General features: G+C 34.7%; 2 protein-coding genes across 3 annotated transcripts; one reads left to right on the top strand and one right to left on the bottom strand.

Moving 5' to 3' along the window:
• Window positions 1–334: 334 nt before the first annotated feature.
• Window positions 335–3,400, top strand: LOC115959429 (sm-like protein LSM5). 2 transcript variants are annotated; one of them, XM_031077814.1, is made up of 5 exons: window positions 335–448; window positions 550–615; window positions 712–835; window positions 2,747–2,819; window positions 3,120–3,400. In XM_031077814.1, exons 2-5 carry the CDS (start codon window positions 582–584, stop codon window positions 3,150–3,152), a joined length of 264 nt encoding a protein of 87 aa, XP_030933674.1. In that variant the 5' UTR covers window positions 335–448; window positions 550–581; the 3' UTR covers window positions 3,153–3,400. The 2 variants fall into 2 exon arrangements, with proteins under 2 accessions (XP_030933674.1, XP_030933673.1); XM_031077813.1 differs by having other exon boundaries at window positions 336–448; window positions 553–615.
• A 2,170-nt stretch (window positions 3,401–5,570) lies between these two features.
• LOC115962099 (3-ketoacyl-CoA thiolase 2, peroxisomal-like) lies at window positions 5,571–13,068 on the bottom strand. The gene is made up of 14 exons (XM_031080970.1): window positions 12,545–13,068; window positions 11,975–12,051; window positions 11,681–11,765; window positions 11,401–11,527; window positions 10,987–11,085; window positions 10,837–10,904; window positions 10,650–10,757; window positions 10,475–10,552; window positions 10,269–10,401; window positions 10,076–10,172; window positions 8,529–8,652; window positions 8,330–8,438; window positions 7,193–7,276; window positions 5,571–6,024 (listed from the first exon to the last, which is right to left on the bottom strand). Exons 1-14 carry the CDS (start codon window positions 12,647–12,649, stop codon window positions 5,912–5,914), a joined length of 1,407 nt encoding a protein of 468 aa, XP_030936830.1. The 5' UTR covers window positions 12,650–13,068; the 3' UTR covers window positions 5,571–5,911.
• Window positions 13,069–13,539: the final 471 nt, after the last annotated feature.

The following is a 13,539-nucleotide window of genomic DNA, read 5'->3' as shown; positions in this document are numbered from 1 at the left end:
CGCCTCACCCCACGCCATCCCAACCGCCATGGTTGTGGTTTTGTTTTTTTTTTTTTTCTATGTTGTGTTGTGGTTGCCAAAGTAGAGTGGTGGTTGTAGCCGGTGATGGTGGTGGGCTGATGGTATAGGTGGTTGTGGATGATGCTGTGGATTTTTTTTTGTTATAGGATATATTATTTTATTGTAGAAGATATATTATTTTATTGTGATATTTATATTATTTTATTGTGTTGAAACTTAAAATAGACATATTACTATAGCATGTTTATAGATAAAATAAATAAAGTAACTTTTTATGGAGTTAAAAAGCTCAATTTTTAGCTACTATCAATTTAAAAAGAGAAGAGGGAGGCCTTACCACCGCCTCTACTCTTACTGGAGAGTTTGTCTTTCTTTTGTTTCGCAGTTGAGAGCGTTTGGCCCCGCAGCATTAGCAACCCAATTTCAGGTAACTTTGAGTTTTTTTCTTCGTTACTCTCTCAGATTACATATTATTTATTTATTAGGGTTTTTTTGGTTTGGGGTTTAAATTATAATTTTGATTGCCAGCAGCATCCTTATCTGAATATTCAACAATCTCCATGGCCAACAATCCTTCACAGCTGCTACCATCAGGTCCTACTCTCTTCTCTCTCTCTCTCTCTCTGTGTTTTCTATTAAGAGAAAACCAATAGAAAATGAAAACTTTTTTTTTTCCCTTTTTGTGTTCAGAGCTCATTGACAGGTGCATAGGGTCTAAGATATGGGTGATAATGAAGGGAGACAAGGAGCTCGTTGGTACTCTTAGGGGCTTCGATGTCTATGTCAACATGGTCCTCGAAGACGTCACTGAATAGTATGCCCTTCTCTAATTTCTTAACACACATGTTAAATGTTGTACCAATCCAATGTTATTTACTTGTATGATTCATAAACTTATTTTTTATGCTTAATTTTTTATACTTAGTTATTAATATTTGATTTTCTAGAAATTTTGCAAGTATTGAAGAAGATATAAGAAGAAAATGTAATCCAATGATGGATTTTTTAAAATTCATATCCAATAAAAAAAGAGATATTGAGTGAAGTTCAACCAAGTTTGTACCCAAAGGAGGTTTGATTTTAGCTAGTGCTCATTGACGATTGTATGATATATTATAAGTATCTAAAATGGTCGGTATTCTTCCTTCCGTAATGATGGGGTGGAGGGTGAGGTCGTGGGTTCGAGAGCCGCTAGGTGTGTGTGACTTATCATTTTAAAAAAGAACAAGATAATGGAGGTGATAATTTACCCGTCTTCTTGGAGAGTTTGCAAACAACTATAGATCTTTGGTTTTAGCCTCCCTATCTATTATGTCAGTAGGCAAATGCTCCTTTCCACTATACATGATTTCAAATCCTAGCAAGAAAAGGAGTGGAAGGATACTCGATTTATGGTAAATATACAGAATTCCATAGTCAATCTCATAGATTAATATAGAATTCTGTGTTAAGCCGTATTCACTGTTTTGTTGTGCCCTTTTTAGAAAATCCTGTTTGGAAGGCATTTTTTTTCTTCAATTATTTGAGGTTTTTACCTTTTCTCCTTCTTCTCTTCCACTTCTCCTCCCAATTTTAAGGTTTTCACCTGATATTTTTGCTTATTTAAATAAAGACCGCAAAATTTGTCTACAAATTGGAATTTTTGTAACTGTCTTATCTCGTGTGCATAACATGTCAAAAGCTAGGCAAAAAAGAAAAGAAAAAATCTTACTTCATCTTGATCTTGTCTCATAATCATTAAAGTATTTCTTCCACATGACAATTTTCAGTCTAGCCCCTGTGCAGGTTGTCCTTTTCTGATTTTTTGCAGGATCATGCTATTGTAGGTGGTTTGCAATTGCAAGAAATCCTATCTTATGATTTTCATATGAAAGTTTACTTGTTGATTTTTTTAAAGAAGTTTTGTGTAGTAGAAAAGAAGCATAAATTTTTAGGGTATCTTTAGATTCCACAGAAGAGAGTGCATATGATATTGTTTTCCTGGATCTTGATGCTTTGATTTTATGGGGTCTTTGGACCTTAATATATTTTATCTGTTTTTTTTATGTTTTTATGTTTTTTTGTTTTGTTTTGATGTGTGTGTGTGTGTGTGTGTGTGTGTGTGTGTGGACTGTGGCATGAAAGTAAACTGTATTATATCCCTGTCATTGAGTTTAGCGACACCCTTCACATGACATGTCTTTCAATTCAGTTAGCTACTCTTTGTGAAGTTTGATACAGTAGGGGATTATTGATGCTTCATTTTCCACTTTGTCCAAGCCTTTGGTGTTCAGACATCAGAAGATAACATGACTAAAATATGAGCTCCCTTGATCAAAAAGTTGTTATTGGAGGTAATCGCCCAAATGCTAGCAAATAAATTTAAGGTGGTGTAGATTGAGTCTGAAATATTAAAATTTTGGTGAAGGTTGATTGTATTAGGTCAACCACAGACTGTACTTTTTGTGTGGATGAAAGGGAAGCAGACTTCGAGGTGGGATTCTTAACCTGGGGTACTTGATCTTTGGATGAAAAATGGGAGCTCATAATTCAACATGCTTTGCTTAAAAATACTGTGGAGATTGATTGTATTAGGGTTATTCTCTTAAAAATACTGTTGACCCAACATGTTTAGCTTCAGTGCGAGTTTCTTTTCCTGTTTGAAATTAAAATTTTTATTTTATTTTTTAGCGGACAACTATAGAGGTTATATTAATCACTTTATGGCTCTATATATGTGTTACAGTGAGATCACTGCTGAAGGGAGACGGATAACAAAGCTTGATCAGATTTTACTAAATGGAAACAACATTGCTATTGTAAGTGAGATATGATGGGTTTTTTTTATTCATTATACTTAAAAGAGTATTTTATTTTTGAATTCAAGTTTGTAGAATTATTTCCTCTATCATTGATACAAACAATGATTTCAACATCCCAAACATTTCATCTTAAAGCGTAAACCGTATGCTTTTTAAACTTTTTTTCTGCAAGCCTTAGTTAGCTGCTCCTATTTTAATAAAATTTAAATGGAGCCATAATGTGAAAATGCAATATATATATATATATAGAGTTTCAATTATCTAAATCACTGTTATAATTCTTTTGTTGGAATGCAGCTGGTCCCTGGTGGTTCGCCTGATCCAGAATGATTGCAGTTAACCTCAACTCTGTTATTAATTTCCTCCTCTTCTACTGTGTTTGGGTCAGATTACTCTGTTTTAATGAGAATTCTGATCACTAAGATGCTCTTTTTTCCACCACTTTGTTATTCACTTGATATCATGGTTGTTAGATAATGGTGGTGGGTTTGTCAATGATTATGGATTATGATGGATTGTGTTTGCCTAATAGTTTGTTTCGCTAATCATATTTAATGCGCAGCTCTACTATTGCGTCAGATACTGATTGTATTACCAATATGGGAAGCTGTAACCAAGGGGACATAAAATGGAATAAGGGGGAGCCCAATATGAAAATGAACATATGCAGTTTGAAGAAATACCCAAAACTGTCATGTCAAAAAACGTAGCTGGAGAGGCATTTTGGATAAATGTTAATGTATGGAAGCCCCCAAGTTTTTTGGAGATTCTAAACATTCCTGCACGCATGAAATTAGGAGATTTCACGATCATATCTTTGCGTGTGTCAACTGTGCATGCTGGTACCACCTAAACCACGTAGATGAAATATCCTTGCTCGTTCTTCTAAGAAATTTTGCTACCTTCTCTAACTGATTTGAAGGGACTCAATTCAATGGAATAAATGGTTGGGTGGTTGCAAACAAGAAGGTATTTTTAAATAGTGCAACCCATCACCACCCCCCACCTCCCCAAAATAAAACTAGCCTACCATTGAAGGCAAAAGATGCCAATACCTTCTAAAGGAAGCTTTATGAACATCTTTCTTTCCGGGTGTCAACCTCTGTTTACAACACTTCTTTTTGAACATTTAGGCTCATTTGGTAATGTTGTTCTAGTAACGTTGTTTAAGTGTTGTGAAAATATGTGTGAGTGAAAAAGTGTTGTGGAAATACATGGTGTTGTTTAAATAATGAAAATTGTAAACAACACAACCAAATAAGCCCTTAATTCAAAGACTGCTTCTACAATGTGAATGCAGCACTTGCCACATAAAAGATATCTTTATCCCCAATGCTTGGCCTTCAAAACTGAAAGCAATCTAGGGAAAGTTTTAGTCAATTTATTTTGAAAGCTGATCCAATTACTGTATTTAAGTCTGGCTAACCAAGTGGTCAATACTCCTCAATGGGTATGACACTGATGAATGTTTCTACCAAAATGCTGGTAAAGAGAAGCCTTGACTGAAATATTGCTAGCCTTAAACTTTTACACTTGATTAAGGGAGCCCATTTTTTGGTTGGGTTGCTTTTTGTAATTAGGATGGGCCCATTTCCACCTCTTCTATTTCTCCTTGGGTCTTTCCTCTAGAAGATTGAGATGGGTTGTGGCCTTTCTTTGTTCTCTATCTATATAAGAGAAAAAAAAAAAAAAAAAATCATTAGAACTCATTTTTTGGAGAAAATTCAGGACATACAAAGGGAATACATCTCACCACCTACTACACATTTCTAATCCCTCTCAAGATTCAAAAAACTTCAACCCCAACACAAAACCCTTTTATTATTTATAGGGCTGTCCACGGATTGGTTTTGGACTCAACTCGTAACCAATCCACTCATGATGAGTAGAAAGAGAGCCCCACTACCGACCTCCAATAACCGTTGGTCGAGTCGGATCAGGCTTGAGTGGATGGTAGAAATTAAATCCAAAAATAGAGAGATCAAACCCAAAGAAATTAAACTCATAAACCGAGAGATCAAACCCACTGAGATCAAACTAGAAACAAAGAGGTCAAACTCAATGAACGAAAACCTAAACAACACACAATCACAATCCAAATAGCATGAACAAGACCACAAACCCCATATCTATGACTTTGAGAGAGAGAGAGAGAGATATTGAAAGTCGAACTTTAGAGAGAGACATAAAACTCAGTCCACCAATCCATCATGACAATGAGTCGGCGACGTAGGCGATTTGGTGATAGAGACGATCAAGCGTTGCAACGGCGGTACTAACGGATGAAGAGTAAGTGATTGAGTCAGATTCTTCTAGTTGCAAATTATACCAACCAACACCTGATTCGATATTTTTGGGTTTTAATACAAGTAACCCACTAATAATAGTGAAATTCACTCGAAGCTGCCTGTGGCTTGTCGGGTCCGGTCCGATCAGTTTGGTCAAGTGATCCAACCAACTAGCTAGACAGCCCTAATTATTTCCATCCCCATAAAATGCTCAAAAGATAATGAGAATTCTTGGAAGTAAAGGACCATAAAAATGCTTTGTTTTATGATTGCAATAAGGAGATTAAGGTAGCCCTTTCTGCACAATTGCTTCACATTTAATGAGAATCTTAATTCTCATTATCGATAAACTTTTGGATATTTACTATGGAGATGACTCCCTTTATTAAAAAAAAAAAAAAAAAAACCGCAATTCTCAACTGCTAACAAGTAGCATCCAACAGAAAAGAGACTCACAGTAAGCATACAATAGTGATTCATTCAATAGAAGCCTGTATCCATGGTTAGATAACATTGTCATTTGCTGCTGCAAAACTTGATGAACAAATTTATTTACTATTTATTTTATGTTTTCTCTCTTAAATCCCTTATTCTCATAAAAAGCATCCATGATTCCATCCGGTCTAATTAATCAAACTTCCTACAAATTATTAAAGTGAAACTTTATTTTTGGTAAACTCATTTTAACAATGTGGGACAAATTTATTACTTCCGGATCTGCAGCAGTCCAGTGAGGTGGTTGTGCTTTTTGACCTCTAACAAGGCATGGCCTGATACAATAGAAAGATGCCAAAAGAGCATCTATTGAGCATCCCTTGATAGAAGATTGCCACTTTTGAAGTCTGTTCTAGCATTACGTAGCTCATCCGCAGAATCTCCCCTTTCAAAAACAGCTGCAGCCCCCATGCCAGAGCCTGCACCAAGAACACATACACCTGTATTAGTAGTTGTTTCAAGGAAGCTAAAAAAGACTTACAATGTAAAAAGAATATAATTTGTTTCACCTAAACAACATAATATATGAACGTTTAAATTATTTTTTTGTGATCGGTGACGTGATAGTATGTAAGACTTAGTATAACTAGCATCACTCTTTATATAAACATAAACAAACAGCTAAGTCTTCGTACATCATAAAACCCCCAACAACTAATAATTATCACATTGGCTCCTTATATGCTAACCTAAGAAATGGACTATGGTCCACCATGTGATTAGTTCACATGCCTTCACTATTTAACCTAAATTATGCTGAATTTTTTGCAGGAGTTTTTGTCTGGCTCTTGTACAATAAAGTTCTATTCTCTGACCACAACCAGCCAAATGAGGCCCTCTGCTGTTGGTCTGATTTACTGGAACATTTGGAAAAGCTTTCCTTATCATACGCCCACTTGCACAAAATGAACTAACCTGTGACTTCATTGCCCTTTCTTGAAGCCTTAGTGCTTGTGGGACCTTGTGACAACCATACTCAAGGTCCAGAAAGCAAAGGCTGGAAGAGGGAGAAGGAGAATTTGACTTCAACTAGGTTAACCCAGGCCTATTTGTGACTTCAACTAGGTTGACTGAGTCCTACCCAGGTTTTTCCACAATTCCATCACATAAAGGGTAAATTGCAATTTTCCACCCTAAACTATCGCCCCGATTACATTTGACCCATTGAACTATCAAAACACATGATTAACAGCCCCTACATTACAACTCTGTTACAATGTCTCCTTTACCGTCTGTTTTGGTATTAAAAGTATAACGAATTTCAGCATTGGAAGACCAATTTACCCTTCTCTCCAAAACAAAGAAACGGTTGAGGAATAAATTGGTCTTTCAATGCTAAATTTTGTTAGACTTAACAGCAAAATAGGCAACAAGAGTTAAGTGTAACATATTTTTAAAAACTGGGGGGGGGGGGGGGGGTCAATCGTGCATTTTAATAGTTTAGGGGTTTAGTTTAATCAGGGTGATAGTTTAGGGTGGAAAAGTTTAATTTATACCAATATAAACTAGTCCAAATCTCAATAGTTCATCTACATTCTCAGGGAAGGTGGGGGAGAGAGAGAGAGAGAGAGAGAGAGAGAGGAAGACCTATGCACATGGAGATCACACCAAAGCGACAGTCCTTGCCACGACGCTTCATCTCATTCAATAGAGTACTAACACAGCGGGCACCTAGCACAAAGCAGATCAGGCAGCTTTAGTGACTTATTAAACCATAATGCATACTAAGCTACCAAAAATTAAGAGCACATCACAGCATTTCTCTACATATGTTCTGCTCTTTAAATATGTACATGCTTACATAGGTTTTTTGTTTTTTGTTTTAGATATGATAGGATTTGAAACCAATGATATCAGTTCCATAATGATTGCTCTTTAGCACCAAGCCAAGACACCAACATGTTCCTTTTCTGTAGGTGAGATTAAAACTGAAATCCCTCATTTGAGGGCAAAAGACTTTGAGCTAACTAAAACTCACATGCAAGGAAAGTCTCAATTAACTATTTAGGTGTATAATGTGTGTCTGGGTGTAATGCTTCTTTAAAAGGCAGACATTAAATATTTTGTTATAGGAATTTTATTCCTTTCTCAAATATTATAAAGAAGCAATTAAATCCATGTCCCATTTCCAACAATTGAACTATATCGAAAGAAAAAAAAAATATCCGAAAACAATATCAAAATCGTTAAGAGAAGAAAATAAAGAAAAGATTGAGGGATTTGTGAAGGGGAAAAACAAAAAACAAGACTGTTAAAGTAATGAATGGGAAAATAAATGAAGGATTAGGTCAGGGCCGTCGTAATAAGATACTAAAGAAGGATTGAGGAGTTGTGGAGGGAATAAAAAGGGAAATAATAAAATTTAGGATATAAGAGAAATGGAGGAGACACTTAAAAGGTGAGGGAAGAAAATAGCCAAAGGTCAAACATTAGTGAGAAGAAAATAAATGAGAGATTTGTAAGTAAAAATAGGAAATATTAAAAAGGAGTAGGTAAATAATAAAAAAGAAAAGATAATCATTGTGAATTAAAAGCAACCTTTCAAATCTGACAACATAGGACCAGATCTCAAAGAGGTCTCCGTTCTAATATAACTGTAGATTATTATTATTTTGAAAACTTGAGTTCTAGTGGCAAGTGGCAAGTGGCAAACAATCTTACTATATAGGGTGATTATTCAATTACAAGATGACAGTTTTTGGTATTTTATGAAATTGTTCGTACCTGTAGCACCCAAAGGATGCCCAAGAGCCATTGCACCTCCATTAACGTTGATTTTCTCAGGATCAAGTCCCAATTTCTTATAGCAATATACGTACTGAGATGCAAATGCCTAAACAAGACAGAAAAAATTGCTCAGCTTAAAAAGATAAAACTCCATGAGAATTAAAAAAGAATTACAGGCATCATAAAAACTCATTACCTCATTTATTTCAAACAAATCAATATCCTCAAGCTCAAGACCAGCAGACTTCACTGCAGCTGGAATTGCAGCAGCTGGGCCTATGCCCATGACAGCAGGATCCACACCAACAGCAACATAACTCCTGAAACAAAAGCAGAATGAATCATCCTTATTCTGCAAAGAAAATTACAATCAATCGTAGAATAAGGATTTCTCATTCCACTCCTATCTAGAATTATTTTTAGAATCATATATATGTTAATAATATTACATTCAATATATATATATATATATGCATACAATAATACTTTCAGAATAAAATTTTGCATATCGACCTAACAATTTTAAGTAGAACTTGCCCCTTCCTAAATCCATCTTGTGATTAATTGTACTTTGCACATTCACTTACTATTATAACTACAATAGTTGCATTTCTTCTCTTTTCTTTCTGTTCTCTGGACCTTAATTACTTTTTCAACCAGAGCATTAAATTGCATTATTAGTTCCAAATAAATATACATGTATGTTGTAATTCTCATTGGTTTTGCTAGTTGGTCATTGCAAAATCAGGAAAGGAAGCACTTTGGAAATCAAGAAATTAGCCAATAAAGCTCAAAGCAAATTATCATTCTATGGAAGACACATTTAAGTGGAAATGAGATCACATGTAGAGAAAGCTTTTTATTTTTCTACTTTGACAAAAACGTTTCCAGAAAACAATTTCACAACCTAGACTGTAAAATTTTTGCTCAAGACTCTCATTATTTTACTCAGACATGCCAGTTTTGTCATTAAAATTTTTAATGTGTTAAGTCGTCAGTTCTTCAAATCCAAGGCAGGAATTCTTAAAGGTTTACTCATAGAAAAATCCATTATACCACAATTTTTGTTCAAGTTCTATAAATCAAAATATTCACATATGCAAAGCTTTTATGAGCATTCAGAAGACATTAAATTTCGTTGACAAGTAATAAATAACTGGGTAAATTACTAGTTCCACCATAGTAGTAGTTTCAAATTATACTCTTAGATTTGAAAAGGTTTCAATTAAAAACTAATCTTTCTAAATTATTTTAATTTGCTCATTTAGCGAGTTGCTATTAACTAGAAGTAATAGGAAACCACATAAAAACTGTGCTTCAAACCTATATGACATTAAAAATTCCTTCACTGAATCATCTTGTCAACAATTAAAAGCTAAAGGTTATTGCTAATTGATATAGAATTTTCTTCTTGCCAGATTCTTCAGCATGTCATCATGGGTCCAAAAGTCAACAAAGGATAAGTTGTTTCCTTAAAGCTCTCCGTCTTTTTCCATTTGTCATTTAACTTTTTTTAAAGGAAAGATAAAAATAAAAAACACTCACAACAGACAGAAAATTTCAACAGTCCCAGGGAAAATTATTTCCAGTTGTTTTAGGAAGGAAAATTAATTTTTGTGATTCAACTCAACTGACCTAATCTCTAAATTCATGGTTTATAATAAAGCCAAAATTGTCAAGTTGCGTCAAATATGTATTATTTATCTAGATCCAGATTATTAATTTCTGAAGAAAATCATGTACCTGAAAACACCAAGAATAGGAAGTCCCTTCTGCATTGCCAAACTTCTCTTCATAAGAAGGACAGCTCCAGCACCATCAGTCAACTGGCTAGAATTCCCTAAAACAGACATGAAGAAAAATTCACATTCTCAATGCAAGAAATCATATAAAAACACTGACTACCAAAGTTTAGAAGCACAGAATCATATGATACCTGCAGTTGTGGTCCCATTCTTTTTGAATGCAGGCTTCAGCTTTGCCAAGTCTGCCATGTTTGTGTTTGGCCGGATACCATCATCCACAGAAATTGTAACAGGCATCTCCTCTCCTGTTTTTGGATTTACAATCTTTACAGAAGAACCATCAGTAACAAACATTTAATATTGAAATTACCCATGAAGATAGATTTTCCGCATTTACCTTGGTAGAGACAGGGATAATTTCATCTTTGAATTTACCAGATGCAGAAGCAGCAGCAGCACGCCTATGAGATTCAACCTATTCACACATATAAAAGGAATTACAAATATTCTGTGTAATGAGTATGATGAGTGCATCAACGGCTAATAAATATTGATGGAATTTAGGAACTCACAGCTGCAAGGTCTTGCTCTTGCCGTGTTACTCCATAATTTTCTGCAACATTTTCAGAAGTAATACCCATAGGAAGAAGACAATCTTTGGCTTGTTTAAAGATATCTACCTGTTAGTACTTCAGAATTAAATTGAAGAAACTATTTCTTGGTTCAAACATATTTTTAAAAAAGAGAGTTAGAGTATACTTTTGGGTTAATATGGCGAAGCTTGTTAACCGTATCAACTGACATGCTCTCAACTCCAGCCCCAATGCCTGTTTTGAAAATAAAAGAAAGTTAGGGCCAACAATGGAAGTCGTACTAAGACAGCCACACATACTCCAGATGCAATCATACCTATGTCATAAAATCCTGCTTTAATGTAAGCAGCTACATCAGAGACTGCCTGGAGGCCAGATGAGCATTGCCGATTAACAGTTCTGAGGGGCACCGTTTCTGGATGAAACAGATTAATTATACATAAGTACTCACAAATAGGCAAAATAAATTCTAAAGCGGAGCCCCTGGACACTGACATTTACATTCATTTTTCTAGATAACAAAAAGACTCAATTTAGGATTTCAAATATTGATCTTACAATATATTTTAAAATTTTCATTATGACATTGTAATTCTGGTGACTGACTTCAGGTCCCATAACATTGAATTTGAACAAGCAAATATACATTTCAGTGTCACACATTACATCACCTAGATAAATTAAACTTACAACCTGTGCATTGAAGAGAAAAATAATTTGAAAACCTTACCTGGAAAACCAGCATAGAATGCCCCCATCCTGCACTCAATTGCTCTGTCTGAGCCAGGTGCCAAAACTGTACCAACAACTATATCCCCCACTTCACTTGGGTTCAGGTTTGTTTTATCTATCACTGCCTAGATTGCATATTAAAAGGTGAAAACGTAAGAGACATCAACACAAACTTATACCAGGTATTTTTATGTTATGTAAAAGCAGCATGTTCTTCAGTTTTTGCCAAAGCTACAAAGAAAGTAATTTCTATTGCAATTTAGTAAAAAGCAGCAAACCTTCAAAACTGTGGCAAGTAGATCGTCAGGAAGAGTATCCTTGAAACCTCCACGCTTTGCTTTGCAAAGAGGAGTACGGTATGCCCTATTATTTGAAATGGTTTATAAATCCAAAAAAAAAAAAATTAATAGAGAAAAATATAACAAGAAGTCATCATGTGGTCATTTTTATAATGTGGACATTCATGTATCAATTGTGGATACATGTGTGTGAAATAGTTGATGTGAAGCAGTGTGAGAGTATATTTTTCCATAAATTTTAGCATAATCTGTTCCATTAAAGTAACTACTTACGCCACAATCACAACATCATCTCCAAAAGCAGCTTTTCGCTGATATGCAGCACTGTCCCCAGCCGCACAAATTGAGGCCTTAAAATAAAAGAGAGAAGAATGAAAACAAGACAAATAGAAATAGGACTAAAACACACACACACAATATAACTTTGTATAGAATCATGAATCAAAAGTTAACAACAAAGTACAATTAGAGTCTGTTTGGTTAAGCAATTTGGGAGCCTAAAACACTGTTTTGTACCAGGCACGAATGTTACTGTTGTTTAAATAACAGTTTTCAATATTTAAACAACATTATACATATTTTTATACACTTTTTAACCCATATGTATTTTCAAAAAATACAACGTACAGGCCATAACTTTTTATAAAAACATTCATTTTAAACGCAAAACTGAGTTTCACAACAGCTTGTATAAATGCACCCTTTACATAACCAAACTAAAAAAGATTAAGAGTTAAGACCCACATACACAACAGAAGCGTTATTTAATTAATCACAGCCTTCAAAAACAAATGAAACAAACAGAAGAGAAGCTGGTTGTGAATAGAATAGAAATAAACTTACAGAGAGATCAGCAGATTCATGGGTTGTTTCAGGAGAAGATGAAGAATTAGAAATGGGTTGTAAATGTTGGAGCAGAACTTTCTGTCTGTTGATCACTTTCTCCATTTCTTTCTCCTCCAAAAAACGAACAGCGGTAGTACTGTTCTATAATCTATATCTCTATATATAATTCAGAGTCACAACACAAGATGTGGAACGAGAGAAACATTTGTATGGCAAAGTGGGCATTTATAGTAAAAGAGACCGAGAGGAATATGGGATAGTTCACTGAAATTTCGTTTCCCACTAACCAAACTTTTAAAAAAAGACCAAGAAATTTAATTGACCCAGTAAATGAAAGGCATTTTTCTTTCTTTTACTATTAATGGACTTTTTGGATAGAACTATCAACTATTATTGGAACTTGGAAAGTGAAAAGAAAGAGAAATTCAAACCAAGATAGTGATCCAATCACACACAGGCAAGTCTTGGGACGGTGTTTTTTCATTTATTTATTTAATGTATAGGTTTTTAAAGCCCACATTTTATACTTCGGCATAATTTCAATACAAAAATTTCAGCAAAAAGTTAAATAAATAAATTAGAACATTTATCATATATATATATATATATATGTTTCTTCCCTCACAAATGAAAGTATATCCCATCTTCATGTGAAAGGGAGGAAACATGGAGGAAACATGGGATCTGGATTAAGTCCAGACTGTTCAGTATGCAGTGACATTGAAGCTATTGGGATTATGACACATGTTCATTTTTGGACACATATTACAATCCCAACAGGTTTAGTACATCGGAAGCAATGGACTCAAACTGCCCCCAGAAATATGCATCCTGTCACATGTGTTTTCTCCTTACTGACGTGTGTCTGAGAAAATTTCTCCTGTAGCCTATAGACAAGGAGTAAGGGGACACGTTACTTTTTTTCTGCTCCCTTGCATGTAGTATATTATTGGCCATAGTGGAATACAAATTTTTTAGATATATATGATTTT

Source organism: Quercus lobata, chromosome 9 (genome assembly GCF_001633185.2).
Source record: "Quercus lobata isolate SW786 chromosome 9, ValleyOak3.0 Primary Assembly, whole genome shotgun sequence".
Lineage (NCBI taxonomy): Eukaryota > Viridiplantae > Streptophyta > Magnoliopsida > Fagales > Fagaceae > Quercus > Quercus lobata.
The sequence above is the reverse complement of the archived record's forward strand: the minus strand, read 5'-3'. Positions and strand labels throughout refer to the sequence as shown.